The sequence below is a fragment of the Amphibalanus amphitrite genome, unplaced genomic scaffold (assembly GCF_019059575.1).
Source record: "Amphibalanus amphitrite isolate SeventyFive unplaced genomic scaffold, NRLGWU_Aamphi_draft 000601F_arrow, whole genome shotgun sequence".
Classification (NCBI taxonomy): Eukaryota; Metazoa; Arthropoda; class Thecostraca; order Balanomorpha; family Balanidae; genus Amphibalanus; species Amphibalanus amphitrite.
The window spans coordinates 205,330-226,027 of NW_024882095.1; the positions used below are offsets into that span (position 1 = coordinate 205,330).

Here is a 20,698-nt window from a genome sequence, read left to right on the forward strand (position 1 = left end):
AAAGCCCGAGAATACAATCTCAGCCCCCCCCCCCCCCCCCCCCCGCAAAAAAAAAAACACGAAAATAGGTATGCAACCCTAGTCAAAATGCAGTGAATTAACAATCTTAGCCAAACTGCCGAGAATAAGCGGCCCGGCTGCGAAATGACCAAGAATAGAATCTTAGCCAAAAGGCCGAGCATGAGCAATCTCGGCCAAAATGCAGAGAACCAGCGATCTTAGCCAAATGGCCGAGATAGGCTGCGATTGTAGCGCCAGTTGTGAAAGTTACGAGAGTCAGTAGTTGGCCGGTTTGGTATAGATGTCGCCCCAAACGCTCATCGGTGCATAGATTTGTCTGTTGTAAGGCAGTCCAGCAAACGTCGTTTTATGCCAGTGTCTCTTGTGACATGTGCTGTCAGTTGGCAGAACCGCCAGAACCTGCTAGTCTGGACGTAGACTCGCTGATGTATGCATACGGTATGCAGAGCTAGGATTCAGAAGTGCGTGGTCTAATTATATAACAAAGCGCAATCATCCGTGATGCAACTAAAAGAAGTCAAATGATATAAAAGATGTCACTTACGGATTGAGATTGAATTTGAAGTCGAACCTTTTCCTGTTCGTTTACTTATCACATCGATATGACCTCAACGTATGTTTTTACTTATTTTCTTCGATACTAGCACAATATTTCTGCCAGCTATTATCCGACCCTTTCGAACCCCAGCCCCACCCTCCATTTAACCGACCTGACACCGCCTCTGACCCCCCCCCCCCCTGATGACCTCCCTCCGCCTTTGCCCGAGGCCCTCCCTCTCCGCGTGGGCCCCTCGCCGTGAGTGATGAGGGGGACAGTCGGCGGCGGCGCGTCCTTTGATGTTAATTTATGTCCTCACTGTGCGGCGCTAATGGCCGAGTGGCGACAGCGGCACCGGATGGGTGTCGGGTGACCGGGGGGGGGGGGGAGTCTGGACATCAGTCTGATGGTGGGGTGGGTGCGCCACAGGGTTGTGCTTGACTCATGAGTCGAGTCAGAAATTTGACTCAACTCTGACTCAAATTTATGAGTCAGATTTGAGTCGAGTCGGATAAAATGTTGAGCTGTTGAGTTGAGTCAGAGTCGAGTCGGACAAAAATATTAAGGCGTTGAGTTGAGTCAGAGTTGAGTCAGCAAAATAGCTTTTGACATTGAGTTGAGTCAAACATTTAAAAACACGAGTCAGCTGGCTCAACTTTCCAGAAACAGTATATATATACATATATATATATATATATATATATATATATATATATATATATATATATATATATATATATATATATATATATATATATATATATATATATATATATATATATATATATATATATATATATATATATATATATATATATATATATATATATATATATATACTGTTTCTGGAAAGTTGAGTCAGCTGACTCGTGTTTTTAAATGTTTGACTCAACTCAACTCAATGTCAATATATATATATATATATATATATATATATATATATATATATATATATATATATATATATATATATATATATTAGTGTAAGCTGGAAGCAGATTATTCTTATGGCAATGCTCATTAAATGATAACGCAGCTTTTCCGTTTATAAGCTTACGGTTTATGGACTCTAGTGCTCTTATAGCTTTCTTATTGCTTTCAACATGTTCAAAAAGGATATTACCCAAGCTCATAATGGTTAACAAAAGTATTATTTCCATTAAATTGACCTTATAGTTCGACGCGTTTCGTATATTCCCTATACATTTTCAAGAACAAAGATCATGTCACACATTTCGGTCAAATCAGTTCGTTTGAATTAATCCACCGCGAGATAGTCGCTCGTGATAAATTGCAAAAGACATTTCTGAAGAAACTTGATATGCTTATAGAAAATGAATTAAACGAGTTACATCAACATTAACGAATTGCATCCATCCATCCAGGTAAGCGCAGCTTTCTAGTGGGCGACACGTGACCTAGGTCAGGCGCCGACCCTCATACAACTGCAGGGTTCCTCGGGCGTTTATCTGCCGATTGATGGCTGGGTCCTTTTCCCTGATCATGATGGCCTCGAGAGCCGCCAGTCGTCGCCAGTCCGATGCTCTCGCCAGAATGGAGGTGTTGTCCACGATTTCCCGTCTGGTCAGTAGGGTTTGGTGTTCAGTCTGGGTGTGTTGCTGCGGTCCTCCGCTCTGAAGGTGCATAGTTAGGCGCCGGGACAGAGTCGTGGTGGTGAGGCCGATATAGCCACTTGAAGGGAGGAGCGCACAGTCTCCTTTGTTGCATTTGAAGTGGTATACCAGGTTGCTCTGTTTTAGGGGTGACTTGTCATTGGCCATGTTGTTCTTCATGATGAGTGATGTCGTTGTGGGACTCTGATAGTAGATGGAGATTTTGATGCGGTCTTCTGGATGAACGGGCTTGCAGTTGCGCCGTATGATGTTCTTGAGCGCCGACTCTTCTGCTCGATAGCCGCTGGTCATCTGGCTCTTGTAGTAGAGGCTGATGACGTTGCCCTCATTTGATGTTGTCTGTGATCCTTTGTTGATGTGGTTGTTGACGATAGATTGTATTTGTTGGTCGATGGTGGTCAAGTCATAGTCATTATTGACCAGGACCTGCTTTATCCGCTGCAGCTCTTGGTGGACCAGTGGCCAGCTGGAACAGTGCCTGAGGGCTCGGTGGACATACGCCCTCACCACGCCGTCCTTGTAGCGCTGAGGGCACTCGCTTCCACCGTTCAGGCATCTCTCGTTGTCCGTCGGCTTGCGGTAGACACTGGTGGTGAAGTTGCCACTCGCAGCATCGATGGACACATCAAGGAAGCTGATCTTATTGGCTACACTCTCCTCAACAGTGAAGCTGAGGCCGGAGACCTCCTCCAGTCGTGCCTTCAGTCGCTGCAGTGATGACATGTCACTGACTTCCACCAGGATATCATCGACATATCGGCAGTACAGGTTTGGTTTTACACGGCTTTCACTGAGGACTTCGTTCTCAACTGCCGACATGAACGCCTGGGCGAATAGCACGCCGAGCGGCGAGCCCATGGCGATGCCGTCCTTCTGGTAATAGAGTTGACCTTGCGGGCAGCGGAACGGCGCCTTAGTGGTGCAGAGGCGGAGCATAGCACGCATGACTGGCTCTGGGATGTCGGGTGCTGGCAGATCGACACTGTTGTACAGGTAGTTGGAGATGATGTTGATCGTGCGCTCCACCGGGACGTTGGTGAAGAGGCTGCAGACATCAAGTGATGCTAGAGTTCCGTGTCTGGTCCTGTAAGATAAGAAAGCTATAAGAGCACTAGAGTCCATAAACCGTAAGCTTATAAACGGAAAAGCTGCGTTATCATTTAATGAGCATTGCCATATATATATATATATATATATATATATATATATATATATATATATATATATATATATATATATATATATATATATATATATATATATATATATATATATATATATATATATATATATATATATATATAATATATATGTCTATAATATATATATGTTGTATATATATATATATATATATATATATATATATATATATATATATATATATATATATATATATATATATATATATATATATATACAAAAACCCTGAAACCTTTTTTGTCTGATTTCAGGGTTTTTGTCAGTATTCTTCCACCTCTCCGCCTCCCTAGGAAGATACTTCAACAGCTGCTCATGATCTGCACCACAGAATCGCCCTTCAGAGGACCCGACGGCACCATCTACAGACAGAAGGATGGCGTCGCGATGGGCTCACCCTTAGGTCCCCTCTTCGCGAACTTCTATATGTGCTCTGTTGAGAACCGCATCCTGGAAAACCCACTGATTAAGCCAAGCATGTACGCTAGGTATGTGGACGACATACTTATCTGTGTCAGAGATGAGGAACAAGTGATCGCCCTCAAATCAACCTTTGAACAGCAGTCGGTACTGAAGTTCACTTATGAGATGAGTGTCGAGAACAGACTCCCCTTTTTGGACGTCAACATCGAAGTCGCGAACGGCAGGTGTGTAACATCGGTCTATAGGAAGGCAACTGACGAAGGCAGCTGTCTCAATGCTAGAAGCGAGTGCCCAGAACGGTACAAGGCTAGCGTGATTCGCTCCTTTGTCAGAAGAGCGATCACACACTGTTCCTCTTGGGAAACAATGCACAGCGAGCTGATCCGAACACAGCAAGTGCTGGTCAACAACGGGTACAGCAACCAACAAGTCAGCTCAGAAATCAGGTTGCATCTCAACAAACTTCATGAAAACCACCAATTTACATCAGACAAGAAAGACAACATCAATCTGTTCTACCGAAGCCAGATGAACTCTGACTACAAGCTTGAAGAGCGTATCGTGAAAAACATCATCACATCAAACGTCACAAGCACAGATGCCAACAAACGTATTAATGTCGTCATATACTACAACACAGCCAAAACATCAAGTCTTGTGCTGAAAAACAACATGCAAAAAACAAAAGCCAGAACGAAGAAAAACAACCATCTACAGAAAACCAATGTGATTTATCAGTATAGTTGCCCTGAAGGAGGTTGCAGACTCCTCAACCGCGATAAATACATTGGCGCTACGACGACCAGCCTCTCTCGACGGCTAACAATGCACCTCAGGGAAGGTGCCATCAAGAAGCACGCAAAAGAGGAGCACGGACAAGACATCACACGCAAAACGCTCACCGAAAACACGGATGTCATCCATTCGTGTAATGACCATAGAAGAATATGGATTACAGAGGCCCTGTACATCCGAGAGTACAGCCCTCATCTAAACAAACAGTGCCAGTCTACAACAACACTGTCTCTCTGGAACTAGGTTTAGATGGAAACTGTCCTCAACATTGACGCTGTGGATGTGCACAGTGCACTGTGTAGATGTTAATGAATGACCCATATCTGTAGGTTGGTTACATGTACCCATTTTCCTCACTGCCAAGAAATTGCTTCAACGGAGATGGCTACTCACCATGTCACGATTTTCTTTAACTTAGAATTTTAACTTGCAATGTACTCTGCATCTCATTGTTGATAAAAACAAAAACCCTGAAACCTTGTGATCATGAAATTGTGATAATTTCGAAAGCTTAAGTCTTGAATAAACTCAATATATGACAACTTTTAATGAGATCGTTAAACAAGTATCGTGTCACGTCAAGAAGACCATTCGATCTATCGAACACTTGAACAAGAAGCTTATTAAAGCAGAATCTGCTGTCAAGTTCAATGAACAATGCATATATATATATATATATATATATATATATATATATATATATATATATATATATATATATTCTTAGTCATGGCTTTGCTGCCAGACTTTTTTCCACCTCTCCCCGCTCAACAACTTGAGTCAATTTTGAGTCAACTCACTTGACTCAACAAAAAATTTGAGTCAAGTTTGAGTCGACTCATATTTTCATCGAGCCGCTTGAGTCATGAGTCGAGTCAAGGGAAAAAATCAGTTCCTTGTTTGAGTCATAGTTGAGTCAGGGCTTTTTGAAGTTGAATGATGAGTCGAGTCGGCACATTTTTTGAGTCGAGCACAACCCTGGTGCGCCATGTGCTGGTTGACGAGCGTGTGGGCCTCGTCGTCTGCAGTGGGCATGAGACAGGATGGTTGGTGAAAAAAAAAAAAGAAACAAGACGCTTAGCCGATGATCCTTAACTAATGAATTAGCTGAATATTGAGCTAAATTGTTAAGGATATCGTACTGCCAAATGCGATATTGTACTTATCCAGGTAAAAACCAGAATTCACCGCCAAACCCAGCACGTTGATACTACTAGTCTTCGGCTCTTCCACCTAGATTTAGCAGACTTGCACAAAAAAGATCCGGAATCTGTGATCAGCAGGATCAACTATCCCACAAAAGGTAGGGCAGAGGAGATGACTAGAGTTTGGCAGAGTAGGGGAGTCCGGCGTCCTCCCATCAATCTATCACCGTCCCTCTACCCCGGAGCCGAGTGACATATCTGCCCACGATCTCTGGAGCCCGGGCGCCGGGTGCCGACAACCCCGCAGAGAACAATGCGACAGTCTGACAGGCTCGGCTACTGTAGGCACAGAGATACTCTCCTCCATCCTACGCCTGAGATCATCCCACGAATCGCATCAGACTGCCGTCAAGACACCGAGCGACACCGAGCGACACATCGCGACACCGAGCGACACCGCGCGACTCCGTCGTCACAAAGCTCCCACATTGCGCCGCCCGTGTGCGAGACGGTGACAATACGACATGCTGAGTGCTGACATTGTGACATTCGGACCTCGGTGTGGGCACTGGGCACGCGGGACCGCTCGCTGCCTGGCGCCTCGGCAGACAGGGCGGAACGGACAGACGGTGTCGGTCAGTCACTGTTGGCGGGTGCCGCCCGTCGCCTGTCACACTCAGCGGTGGTCCGATGGTGACGGGCCGTCAATCGGTCCCTGTTGCAGTTCAGCGCGGTGGGTGGCGGGCCGTCAGGTGTAGTACGCCGGCCGGCCGCCAGGGGAGCTAGCGTCGCCAGCGCCGGGCGGTGCGGCGCTTGAGGCGGGCGCGAGGCGACTTCGAGGGTGGCGCGATGGGGTATGTCCGCGTTTGGCGCGTGTTGGCGCGGGGCGCTGTTTTCCCGTCCATCCAGGGCGGTGGCGCGCGATGGAGGGATGTCAGCGAGGTGTCAGGACGATACAGATCAGACGGCCGGCCCTCAGCGCTGCGGTTATACGATGCCGAGCGGCGAGCGGCCCCACGCGATCCGGGTCCGGCTCGCGCGCGGCTGCCGGCCACCTACAGAGCGCGCGGCTAAATGTGGCCGCTCGTTTGACGTAATTTAGATCTGTCACGTGTTGACAGGCAAACGGCAGGCATTGTCCATTAGGCTGACAAGACAACAGTCGGCTATTTTTCTCGCCTGTCACGGGAACACAGAGGTGCGCCTACTTCCGGGCAGCTTAACCACTGTCCATGACAGCATGATAAGATGGATTGATATCAACTTGACAGCTCACATAATGGATTAGGGCACACTGTAGTCTGACTCAAGTCTCAAATAGAGCAGCCACTTTTGTGGATACTGGAAAGCAGTGCGTCGGTGCAGCCCAAATGCACGATGTGCGATTGTACTTTTCTGGGCTTTGCTCCTTTTATAGCGATGCTAAGCGAGACAATTTGCAGAAAACATAAGGCCAAGTTTGGTCGTCCTCAAAAGATGCATTTTTTCGTTTTAGCCCCTGGAACTGCAGTATATTTTTGAGAAATGTGGAACTGTGGATAAATCGGTATCCTCTTTCTTTACTTTCTTTACTCAACCCTCGCACCGACGGGGGGGCGGATATCCGCCCCCCCCCTGAGGTTTTTCGCGAATAGCGGGAAAACCGCGGCGCGTAGCGCCGCGAAATTTGGTATGACTATAACCTCATCAATTTTACACATGGTGTGCAAGTTTGAACCTCCTACCTTTTATGGTCAGGTCACCAGGTCACTTTGAATGACCCAACCTCAAGTCACTTTTTTCAACTTTGTCACCGTGCCAGAGCTACAGTAGATGTCGGAGGCCTTTGAAAGTCGCAGGATGTCATTAGGTCATTAGTAGCTACAATTTGTATATCTCGGAATTTTGATATCGGTGACCTAAGGTCAGGTCAATTTCGCGACGTCCCCATTATAAGTCAATGGGGGGAAAATCAACTCCCTGTTTTTACCACTAAAACGGGTCGGAATGGCCCCATATACCATACATGACTTCATATACGATCAACCTTCACTACCTTGAGGTCTGTTTTGCTGTTGGGCAGCTGTGAGGTCATGTGACGTCATCAAAGGTCACCAAAGGTTTTTGGCCAATAACTCCGTACAGGAACAAGATACAGATGCGTGGATGGTCTCGTTGTGTTCAGCTCGTCAAGACGCATCGATTGATATACATGATGACCTCGAGGTCACGTGACCTGAGGTCAACCTTTGACCTTGACCTTTCGAGGTCAACATATATCATTCGATGCGGATTGACGAGAGGATCACGATGATGCCCTTAGTTTGTTCCCATCTTGACTAATTCGAAAGTTATTCGAGAAAAACTCTCTCCATATCTAGCGCCGCCATTTTGACTTTTTCGACCCCTGTGACGTCATCTTTGACCTGACCTGAAAATGACCTTAGTAAAAATTGTAGATCTTGGCCGTGCGTATCCGATGCCGTTTACCGCTTGTCGCTATCTTGCTTCATTCTCGAGATCTCAGGGGGGGGGGCGGATGACCGCCCCCCCCCGTCGGTGCGAAGTTGGCGCAGACTAGAGCACTTCATGGGCCGGATAAATCCATTATCCACGGATAAATCCGCGGACCGGATAGGATTGGATTCTAAATTTGTTAAAAAAGAACGGATATGGGCGGGACGGATTTTGGAATTGAAGGTTGAACCCGGATCAAAACGGATCAAAATTTTAACATTCAACATTGAAGTTAAAAATTAACCTAATGTGTTAAGCGGCAGCAGAGGTTTGATTAAAGTAATAGGCATCATTTTATGACACTCACTTGTCAGACTCACAAGACTTGTCTTCAGGTGGATAATGTATGCAATGTATGCATGGTTTTTTAACCATGATGGTCTATGAGATGTATGGCTGTCTGGTCCCTTAGATTGAATTTGTTAGTCCAGTTTTGGGTGAAACCAGTTATTGGTGAAACGGATTATTACGGATATTTTTTGGAAGTTTAGCTGCAATACGGGCCATGGGTGGGCCGGATTCTGATATTCAAAGAAAGGCGGATCATGGGCGGATCTGGATATGACTTGCCGGATATGGGCCGGGCCGGATCCTAAAAAACCTATCCGTGAAGTGCTCTAGCGCAGACCCCCGTCGGTGCGCGGGTTAACTTACGTAGCCCTTCTTTTGCAAGCCTGGCATTCCTTTGCAATTACCATCAAGCAATGACCGCGAGCTGCGGCTGTTTTCTGAGACGATTTTTGGCCGCCGCTCCTGACAATCGCCGTCCGTTTCTCGGTCTCCATCTGAGACAGTCGCGGCGCGGCACTGCGCCGTCTGTATTCCGCGCGCCGCGCTCGCCGCTCTCGGCGCTCTTGGCGACTGATTGTGGCGTGGAGCGCCGTGTTTAGCAGCCGCACGTGCGCCATTACCGGAAATTGACTGCAAATATGGGGCGGTGGCGGCGTTTGTCGGGCGGCGATTACGGCGCGGCGGCGGCCGTGGCGCGCTGTCCGCACCCCGCGACGGAATGCTAAGTGAGCCGGCGAGATGGTGGGAGACAGGAGCGGGTCCAGGGCGCGGGCCGCGAGGGAACGACGGGGCTCGGAGGGTGCAGCACCCATGCTGAAAATGACCCTTTGCTAGTTCGGCTAATAAGAAATGTCTGAAAAGCTATAGCTGTTCACGTTATGAAGTTAGTTGTGCATGCTGCTTTTGATGTTACACCTATTCGTGACAAAGTTCGAATTGTTCAAACGAGGACAGTTTGAGATCAAATTTTGGGAACTGAATTGCAATGTGACTCAACAAATTGAAACCAAATAACCTTTAAAGACGTTATATGTATTTCGCTTGTGCTCACGGTCGATTGTAGATCTAAATTTTGTTATCGGGTGTTTACTTTGTTGATAGTTTTAGGAGGCATCGGCTCTGCGCGAAGCTCAGATTTTTCATTTTAATGAATTGCAATTAGAAACGAAGCATTGCCGGGATAGAGGACGGATGAAAAACAAAGTGGTTTAAAGGTCTTACCTTACCCTAGCAATGACAATCTTGCAACAATGCTTGGGAGCCTCGGTACGCCCCTGCTAACAAGAGATATTCTGGCGTATGACATCTGGCTCGTTTTACCCGCCTCCCATATCATTTTCTGAAATTAACTGCAGTTTCATTGTGTCCACCGGGAATATCTAGTTACAAGTGGAAAACGTTACTTTGTCCGCGAGATAATCTTGTTAGAAGTTGCCCGAGAAAACAGCAGAAATATAATGGAACGGTGTCGCGGAGTCCCATTTAGAAAACTTGATAGTGTCGCGAAACGAATTGGCTGGTCCCCGAGTGGTTTGCGAAATTGCACACTTCATAACTTTTCAGCGGGCATTAGGGCAGCTAAACGTTGTTTGGTGTCGCTTAGTGCGGTTCTTTTTTTAACAAAGCATGTGTATTGTGTAAGTGACTATTTCTGCTAATTTATAAGATAAGGTAAGTTCAGTGGAACATCATATTATATATTAACCCTCGCCCATGTAGGGGGGGGGTTGGTGCAACCCCCCCTGAGGTTTTTCGGAAATAGTGCAAAAACGGCGGCGCGCAGCGCCGCCAAATTTTGGGTACCTTATGGGGCAAACCTTGCGCATCTTTTGATAAAAAAAATTTGACCGGGTCATGTCAGGTCACGGAGTTATGACGTCACAAAGGGAACAGCCTCCGGCCGGATTTTCACAAACTGAGTGCCAACGCCCGAGGTTTCCTGCCGGTGGTACGGAGATCGGTTGATGGATCGTGATGAAACTTCCCATGCATGTTGGGGCAAGTATTGGCTATCATATGGTATAAGAAACTTGACCGGGTCAGGTCAGGTCACGGAGCTATGACGTCACAAGAGGAACAGCGTCCGGTACTATTTTTGAAAAGCGCCCGAACCACTATTTTGCTAATTCTTGTCACCTCAATGGGAATATGCAGCAATATTAGCTTCTATAGGGAGCAAATGGACCTCCCAAATCAAAAAATACAATCAGATTTCAAAAATTTAAATTTTGATTTTTCGAATTTCTGCCGCCGACTGTGACCTTGCCGACCTCCGGCGCTCCCAACGCGCCATTTTTAGAGCTAGGGAAACGAAATATATACCAAACGATAGAGAATTGATCAAGGAACACGATAGTGAAGGTTTCAAGTCGATATCTCCCACCGTTTTGCCGCAATCGCCGCCGAAAGTTGAAAAAATTCTATTTTTCCGAAAATTTGACCTTTGACCGGTCAAAAGTAGGTCAAATGTTGACCTAGGGCCAAAAAATATACCACCAATCGCGAGATCTCGGCGAGAGCAATCCGTTGGTCTTTTCCGCTAAGCTCTACGACGCTCCGTTTTCAAACGCCAAGGGGGGGGGTCGCACCAACCCCCCCCCCCCTGCATGGGCGAAGGTGGCAGATCGCCGTTTACGGGCGAGGGTTAAACAGCGAGTAGGTAGAACAAATCTTTTAAACGTCGAGCCGATAGGCGAGACGTTTAAAAGATTTTTCTACCTCCGAGCGGTTTAATAATTTTATCCCGTTCCGCCGATATCTTTCGGGAGCTTAAAGGTAAAAAATACATTTTATATAAAAATACGACATATTTCAGCAGAGCAAGATACAAATAGAAGCGGAGACAGATGAAGCTTTGAAAAACGGTCCAAACAATGTGATCGGTCTGAAATTGACAGGTACCTTGAAGATGAAGACAAAAATAGAACCAAAAAAGAAAAGGAAAATGATGTTTCATTGCGTTTCCCTGCGCATACTGGTGAAAATAACGAGACGGTAAAATGGCAGAAATGTCTACTAGACGTTTAACGTTTGTTAATCGTCACTAGACATTTAACAAATCAGTTAAACGACATCTGATAATTTTCTCTCTTTGCACGTGAAGCAATTGTAAACACTGTCTACGGTGCGGGATAAAAGGTGGTTACTTGAATTTATGTTGTCCAGAAACGGTGCAGAAGCTCCATGTAATGCTTCCCGACTGGTCTTTTAGAAAAGGCTCATTTTGTTCATAGTTTAGCTACATACATGAAGGTAAGTAAATAGCAAAGGTTTTCAGGTGCCACCAGGTGATATCAGCTCGGTATTTTTCATATAGAAGATGAGTTTGGAAACTTCAATAATCATATGCATGAAATATTACCTACATGGTTATAAACCATTCCTTTCCATAGAATATCCAACATGTGAACATATCTATTTCATCTCTCCCTCTCTCCTTCCCTCTTTTTCTCCCCTCTCTCTCTCTCTCTCTCTCTCTCTCTCTCTCTCTCTCTCTCTCTCTCTCTCTCTCTCTCTCTCATGTCTTTCTTTGTTCCCTGCTCGAGTATCATGCATCTATGCAGTGAGTCCTGTCACACAAATATTAAAAATTCTAGCAGCATGCTTCGGAATAGGTTTTATTAGCATATCTTGTTCCTTTATACCAGCAATAGATCATGGAATACGAGCGATGCCTCAACATACTCTAGACGACGTGCGACTCGTAAAGGATATTTATGTTGTAATTCTGGATGCCATTGATTTTCATGTTCACACCAAATATGGAACGTGGCGGAATTTATTGGAGTGAATCGGATGATGTCTTCCCGTAATCTTGGATAAGGAAGGACATTTTTCAAAAGCATGACACATTCTGGAAAAACACCGAAGTATATTCTGCGTTGGTGACATTACGAAACAAATATTTTATTCATATTTTATTCATATTTTTTGCCTGGCTGACTGTGAAATATTTGTTTCCTAATTACTTCTACTCCTGTGTGACGGTTGCCTCTAGTGTTGCCTGCTTCAGGGATAATTTAAATGGCTCTAACCTTATCACAGAAACCAGAGACCCTGATTTTCTTGGTTTGTTTCAACTAGCCTTGCGTTTTAAATTTTGTGCTTTGAGAAAATTTACATAGTCAAAACCAGAGTCATCCTGGTGGTTGTAATGAGATAACAAAAGTTGCCCCGGCAAATTACAACATGTAGGGCTGATTTCCGAAGCACAATATGTGAGGTTGATTCTCCTATATTGCTGAAACGATCGCATTTGCCTGATCTAAATGAGGTAAATTCCATGTTGACGCTTTATTCTTTTACGAAGCCTTCAATTCACACCCAACTTTTGATTCCATCCCCAATTGAAACAATCCGAATTAACTTCAGCAGCGTATGTATTTGCTAGGTTATATGCACATCAACCAGTGCATAATGATATGTCAGCCTCAACAAAACACGATCGCATTGCTAACGGATAATATAATACGCGATAATACAAGTTCGAATGACACATGGAGCTCACGCCCAAATTATGCCTCTCCGTTCTTTGTAGTTTTCTCGCGATATGGCAGTTCCACGAACGGCGAATATCGATTGACGAACAAAGATCGCATCCGGACAGTTGGCATATTTATAACAGTTTGGCGACCCGCTCCTTCGAATTTTTGTAAGACTCATGTCACCAAAAGACATTGGCGTTGAAAGCAACTGAAAAAATGATTGTTAACAACTTTCACAGCTTTTTTAACTATTCCCAGCACATTGTTTTCACAAAACATGCGTAATGTATAAATACGCACTTCTTTCGAACAGCAAATCCAAGATGACAAACGCAGCGTCCCGGCTAAATCGAACACTAACAAAACATTCTCATTTGGATGGCAAGCACGTGCGCCACATCGCATCGACACCTCCCTGTGGAAAGTCGTCGAGGCAGCTCTCCACATGTCCACATCTCGTAAGCTCGGTTATTGCCAACAGATCAGCTTCTCCACCCGTCTTCCCAACCATTCCAACCATTTCACCCATTCCAACTTCGTCACAGCGCACAGCCAGATCCTGGCACCAGCGTCCAGTACCAGCATCCTCGTACGTGTACGAGCGTAGCACTAGCGTAGCACCAGGGTCAGAGTTCTTTCACGAGGTTAGTACCACGGCGCAATGATAGCCAGCGCTCTGTACCATTGTGCGTGTACTAGCATGGCATTTCCACACGCCCGGGTGTAGCTTTAGACCTCGTGATGGTAGTAAGAGTACCGCAGTACTATGTAGTGTCCCAGTTTTCGGCACCCCCGTATTTCTACCTCCGCAGACCGGCGTACAGGTACGGGTTGGCCAGGTACGGGTACAGCGCCAGTGATGAGGGCGTGGCGAGACTCGGCGCGAGGCTGGGCGGCAGGCTGGGGGGCAGGCTCGGCGTCAGGCCCGGTTTGGCGTACGGATGGTATCTCCCCGCTGCCAGCGACGCCAGCGGCGATAGTGCGCTGGCCGCACTGTAGGGGGCGCGCGGGAGCATCAAACCCAGCGGAGAGGGCAGTACCGTCGCGTCGGCGGCCGTGTGTCCACGCAGATGTTGCATCAGCTCGTCGCTACTGTTGAAGCGCTTGCCGCAGTAGGTGCCGGCCTCGGACCAGTTGCAGCAGTAGGGCTGGAGACCTCCCACCAGACCCGGCGGCGGGTACAGACCCAGACCCAGCGGCGATGGTGTACCAGGCATCGCAGAGAGGGTCTTACAGTGCAGACACCCAGTCGGGCACAGCCCTGGTAGACACCCCTTACACAGCGGGTCCCTGCACGCGGACGGCGGCAGTCCGGAGCGGAGATAGAGCGCGTCCAGAGGTGACCCCAGTCCGTACGGAGAGAGGTACGACGTGGCCGGCTTGGGTGACTCCTTCTCCGAAGGTGACGTGGCTGGTGATGACGTCACTACGGCGGCCGCCGCCGGCCGAGGGGAGGTGGCCTTCGCGGCCGGCGAGCGCGACTTGCCCCGCTCGACGGCCGACGGGCTGGTCACAGACTCATACGGCTTGAAGCTGACTTTGGAGCGGCTCCCCGCTTGGGAGGAGGTCTGGGAGGGTGGAGCCTGAGAGGAGGACGTCGGGGGACTCCTCCGGGAGTTGTTCCTCGACTCCGATGTCCTCGAGGTGGCGGAGGAGGGAGAGGAGGCCGGAGGGGAGGACGACTTGGCGGCAGAGTCCTCCTTGGCCGGTTTGGAGGCGGGAGTCAGCCGCGACGGCTGATCCATGCCGATGTTGGAGCACGTCTTGGCCAGCAGACTCAGCGGCGATTCCTTAGTTTCCTGGAACAGCCAGAGAACAACGGTTACACTCTGTTGGTGGGCTTCGAAACGATGGTTAAGCCACTCGATTAAAAAAAGGGAAGATTTATAAGGTGTGCAAGGGGCATATTTCCATGAAGAAGGCACTCCACGTCAAGAATGTAATATTTTTGCCACAGGTCACTTACAAACAGTGGGAACTAAATATTAGTTTCTGAATTACTGTTTAGTCAACTACTGTAGACGGTAAAACGTAAGATAGAAATGTCTAACATCGGCTATACCCCTGCAATAACTTGAGCTACATCAGAAATCAATGAACAGATACTCCGGGCACCCTTTCTGATTTAGGTACCTACATGTTCTATGTCAGAATAACCTGGCTATAATCAGGTATAAACGACCCATTTCTATTTAGGTTCTACCGTTCTGGACCGGCATTAATGATCGTATAACAGGCAATTGAATTTTATTCTTAGTACCGCGACATTTCTGAACTAAATATAGCCACTTGAAAGTGGGTCTTTTCACATACCGTAATGAGTTAATGGTTCATAATTTACAAAACAATTGCAGGAGAGTAGTTTAACGGTCACTGGAATTATCCTGAATACGTTTAATGACACTTTCCCGTCATATTTCACATCTTTATATGACACTCGCATGCTTCGTCATGCTGGCCAAAATAGAATGCTTTATGCCTTCTCGGGAACAATTGCGGCAATGCAATCCAATGTCCGACGGCAATATGTTACGGCAACGTGATGGTTTGTCTTTTTCAATTATTGTAACGATGTCGGTTAATTTAAGAATGTAAATACGAATGGAAAATATGCCGCTGACATGGCTGGATATCATGGCATGATGGTGGTTTTATTTTCATTCAAAATTCCTTTTTATCTTGAAAAAAATCTCTAATGGGACAAGTGTTCCTTATTGCGTTTGAAAGTCGTCCACAATCCACATCGAGAAATCGGTACCTAATAAACGCACCACTGAAAATATTTTGTCATGAATTAAGTCGCTCTTTCTGCTAATTTCGGATAAAGAAGTAAAATACAATCGTGGACGCATTGCCGTCAGCCCGAAGAGCTAGTTTCCCCTAAATTCGTATTGTCAGCGGCCCACTCTGGTAACTGTGCCGGTGACAGGCCGTGTGACAGTTGACATGTGTGACAGGTGACATGTGTGACAGGTGGCACCGGTGACAGGCCATCATAGGTCATAGTTCTGTCAATGTGACGAACCTGATATAATGTTATCGTCAGGTTATAGTAAACTCGTGTGAAATTACTGCTTTTGAAGTGGTGGTGTTTTAGGAATTTGGTCATGAAATGAGATCGCTCTGAGTTCTAAAGCCTGGTTCAGACTGGTATGAAAATGGTAGAGCTGTGTATGGACTTTAAACTGACTAAAGCTGTTTTTATTTGACTGATTGGGGTCGAAGTTCAGGTACGCATATTGTAGCTAAGCAGCATCGACGTGACACGTCCTACCCCTGCGCCCAGTTTATCTTATTTGATGCTACTCAAACCCAACACATATTATACCGCTGATTCCCCAAGAGGAATAGGCAGTGAAATAAATTCGCTTTTCAAATGTCTTACGAATGCACGCTGCCAAAGCAGGTAACAGTTAGAACGGAGCTTGGTTTGTCGAAAGTCGGCAAAGTCGGCATGCATCGACATTCGACCTATTTTATTTCATTGGCGTCTTCTTCTGTGGAAAGACAGATGACTTACTGGCCCTATACATCAATATGAAGCGAATGCGAATGACTAGAGCTTTTTAACCGTCGGGATTCACTGTGCTGGCAGAGGAAAGTGAATGAATGAGTCAGCCCTTTCAATGTATGGCTACGCCCAAAATCCACAGCTGCAAAAAGGAAAGGACTGGAAGATTACCGAATCTATCCGACTCACTACTTCAAGCTCAGATCGCTGCTGTTGAGAACAACTTTGACAGGAAACACTAACCAGGGTTGGCAGGGGGTGGCAAAAACTGGTTTTTGCCAGTGGTTTTAACCGGTTTAAACCGGCTGGCAGAAACCCCGGTGGCAAAAACTGGCAAAAACTGGATAAAACTCAGGTGGGCCAAACCACAACTTTTCTAGTTAGGAATGGATCTGAAATGTACAAATGCATTTCTTGATGTTATAGAGATGCACCAAACATTCTGAAGTTTGCCTCATTACTTATCCCTGCTTAAAATGTCTATGCATGTCAGTAGGCATCCACAACAGAATGTATTTCCATGTAGGGGAGTGGGGCAAAGCCGCCACGGTAGGGTGCAGTGCGCATATCAGTGGCAGATACCCCTTCGCACTTCTGATTGTGCAGGACTCACTCTTGCACTGGCTCATTTGTCACCCCCAAAAGGCGCCTTATGGAAAGCCCATGAAAATGTAAATTTGAGTTATAGAACACTTCAACGGTCAATGTCACTTCTGGTTGAAAGCATAAAGCTTTCACCGAATTCCCCAAAAAATGTTTCATCTTTAAATCCATGTCTAGGCATATCATTGTGCTGGTTTTTAGTTTTTGCCAGTTTTTGCCACTTTTTGCCGGTTAAAACCGGTTTGAACCGGCAAATGGCATAAACTAGTTTTTGCCGGCAAAAATGCCAACCCTGACACTAACATGTAGTTGTGTTGTGTCAGTTGCTATTCTTTTAAACAGCTGTTATTCTGCGTCTTAACTTACCAGTGGGGAAACATATTCCGGATTGATGACTTGATTTGAGCCGGTTAGAATATCCATGGCTCCGATGCGGCGTCGCTTCTCACACAATTCACCGATCTTCTCACGCCTTCACTGCTCGAATTGCAGCAGTATCTTCAAGCGAAGCAGAAAACAATCCACCTTGGTTGTTGTTTCTCGCCACGCAAGACGGTGACTAGCACCACACAAAAACAACAATAAACTCTCGCACCGTCTTTCACGCTCAACCACCACCGCGCGGTTGTCGGTAAACTGAGAGCACCTCCGCAGCGTGTCGCGTCGCAGCAGCGGGCCGCCCGGCGTTCCCGCACTGACTGACCTCCCGTCGCGAGCGTCCGACACCGACTGACGCCGACGACGGACATCAAAAGCGGCCGCGGCGCTTTGAAGCTGTGTCGCGCACGTTGATTGGTCGGCGCAGCTGTAACGCCGTCTCTGATTGGCCCACACGCCATATGTTGACACGACAATTGTTAAATGAGTGCTAATGGCCTCAGCCGGGTCGGCTGGGCGACTTTCAGCGGAAGCGACTATTAAAATGATATACGACCCGTAAAAAGGATAAATATTGCCGTGTGTCGCACCTAAACGAACGCGAAATGGATCGGTGTCAAAGGCTCGCCGCGCGCGGCGAAAATAATCCGCTGAACGGCGGCAGTGTGCGGCGCAGCCGTGACGAATGGCGGCGATAGCGGCGCAGCGGCGGCTGTCAGCGGCCCTGTCGGAACTGTCGGCCGAGCTGTCGGACAGTTCGACAGGCGCGGCGGGCCCCTGTCGGACCAGGCGGGGGCGAAACGAATCGCGGCGAAGGTCTGTCGGTGTCGCTCGGAGTTGCTTGGAAGCTCGGTGCTGGCTTGGTATAGCTCGGTGCTATAGCTTGGTAGCTTGGGAGTTTACTGTGGCGAAGGAAGGGTGTAAAGGGGAGAGGGTCGGTCAGGCATGGTAGAAAGTGTGGTGTCTTGGTATGACCCAACTGATGTCTGATGACGTCACTGATGTGTGATGGAACGGTGTAACTGATGCGACGTGTGCTGTGGTGGATCAAGTGTGACTGCGTCTGCCAAGCACGCCACTTGTCCCACTCGATAAATGTCCTAATTAATGGACTAGTGACTTAAAGGAAAAGGGATATATTTTCTGGTTGCATTGGAAAATATCCATCGAAATATTCTAACATACCTAATATTGTACTACAAACGATATTAACCCATCTGAAACTTCAAGCGCAATCGATGTGTCTGTACTCTGACGTCAGATTTCTAAGAATGATACTGGACTAGACAGTTCATTGAAATGCTTATTTGAATATTGATATTACTTCTTGTAACATACAGCCAGCGATTCTAGCGTTATCATAACTGCTGACGTGAAATCACCGCCATCCTATGATGTTTGTGACGTCTGATATCAACATCATCAACTGATGTGTCAGCTCCGCCACAGGGGACTGACGCATGTCCTTTCTGATCGTCAGCTTACACAACAAGATACATTTTCTGATACAACGCCGTGACTGATCTTATGTAATGGATAGGGCATAACGGATTCGTATGTCGCACTTTCGGCAGATCTTTGATGGGAGATCTGTCGACGTCGATCTTGTAACGGGACAGAATTGGTGGGGCGCCTCCTTGAGAGGATCTGATAGGTGCCAGTGATGTAATGATTGCATTGATGGGCGTGACGTGAATGAGGAAACAAAGTGGTGGTGGATGGAGGTGGGTGAGAGTGGAAGAGAGAGAGAGAGAGAGAGAGAGAGAGAGAGAGAGAGAGAGAGAGAGAGAGAGAGGGGGGGCAGAAGAATGAAGACAGAAGGAAGAAAAGATAAGACAGGCAAAAAAACGAGAGACATTTCATACCACAGCTTCTTTAAGTAGAAGCGTTCTTGCAATTCATGCAGTCATGAGTCAACATTATCTTGCTTATGGATTTCTGACATTCATTTTCCTCTAACCTCAGCTTTCCTATCTGATTTCTAACCCTCCCCTTCCCTCTCCAAGATCATCACTAGACCCACGTGTAACCTGACCCCTAATGGCGGCACCAGCCCACACCACCACCGCACCCCGCCTGGTAACACCTCCCGTGTCCGTCGACAAATGCCCCTGAAAACCTCCGGATAAACGCGACTGTCAACTAGGATGGACATTCGACATCCCGATATAAAGCACCCACCAGCACCCCCTCCAGCATCAATAGATAGCCCCTTCCTAGCCACTATCGATAGAATAGAAAGCCTTGTCCCCCTCCCCTCCCGTAGCCAACATTACCGGTAACATATGCCGCTGTCCGCTGGCTAACTATGTCCATCGAGGTAATTTGACGGTATACAAGATAAGTTTGTCCAGGGGAGTAAGGGAGAAACTGAGGTTTGAGTGGGGGAATGAGGATGAATGCAGGCTTCGGCCTCGAAAGGACGAACGAGTCGAATAAAATGGCACACGGAGAAAGCCATACGGCTCCCCCCCCCCCCAAAAGGAAAACATATTGAGTTTTAGCTATTTGATATTACTTTTTACATATTTAAACAATTGCTTATGTGTACATATCATCCTAAACCGCTATGCGTCTCGTCAGTTCCGATTTGTGAGTCGAGCACCACTTCACCCATGTCGTTGTGCACTGAAATGACATCACCTTTCCGATCCTGTGCACGGTCCTCTGCACAGTGCACATACCGGCCGCTCACATACCTCCCTGACACACGGCTGACACAGCGCTGACACGTTGATGACATCCATGACACGGCGGTGAGTGACACGCGGCTGGCGCGGACAGACGCCCACACGGCCGGCTGGTACCGCTCCGTACCCCCCTCCCCCCCCATCTGACCCCACTCTGCACTTCATGGAGCAGCACGGTTGAGGGTGGGCCACCAGATCATGCAGTTAGCTGCTGACAGTCACTTCTGGTGAGCAGGAGCTATGAGCTGGGTTGTATAATTATGTCTGTAACGCTGGGCTGAGGTTGGCTTTGCACCCCAAAAAAAGACATTTGTTTCAAGAATGGTCGTTGAATAAAACATGTTAGCAGGAAGCTTGATAGGGTAGACCGGGGCAAGTCGCCCCGCCGAGGTAAAACGCCTCACCGATGTTTCTCGGAACTGGCAGAGTTCTGGGGAAACATCCTCTCTTCTATAAAACGTGCTCTATATGATCATTATATGAGCAGACTGG

The 20,698-nt window shown here is 47.0% G+C and overlaps 2 protein-coding genes across 2 annotated transcripts; both read right to left on the reverse strand.

The window, feature by feature from the left end:
* Positions 1-1,977: 1,977 nt before the first annotated feature.
* LOC122394589 lies at positions 1,978-3,138 on the reverse strand. The gene has a single exon (XM_043391586.1). The coding sequence runs from the start codon at positions 3,136-3,138 to the stop codon at positions 1,978-1,980; it is 1,161 nt and encodes a 386-aa protein (XP_043247521.1).
* A 9,763-nt stretch (positions 3,139-12,901) lies between these two features.
* On the reverse strand, positions 12,902-17,878 carry LOC122394598 (zinc finger protein Elbow-like). The gene is made up of 2 exons (XM_043391595.1): positions 17,505-17,878; positions 12,902-14,823 (listed from the first exon to the last, which is right to left on the reverse strand). Exons 1-2 carry the CDS (start codon positions 17,559-17,561, stop codon positions 13,825-13,827), a joined length of 1,056 nt encoding a protein of 351 aa, XP_043247530.1. The 5' UTR covers positions 17,562-17,878; the 3' UTR covers positions 12,902-13,824.
* Positions 17,879-20,698: the final 2,820 nt, after the last annotated feature.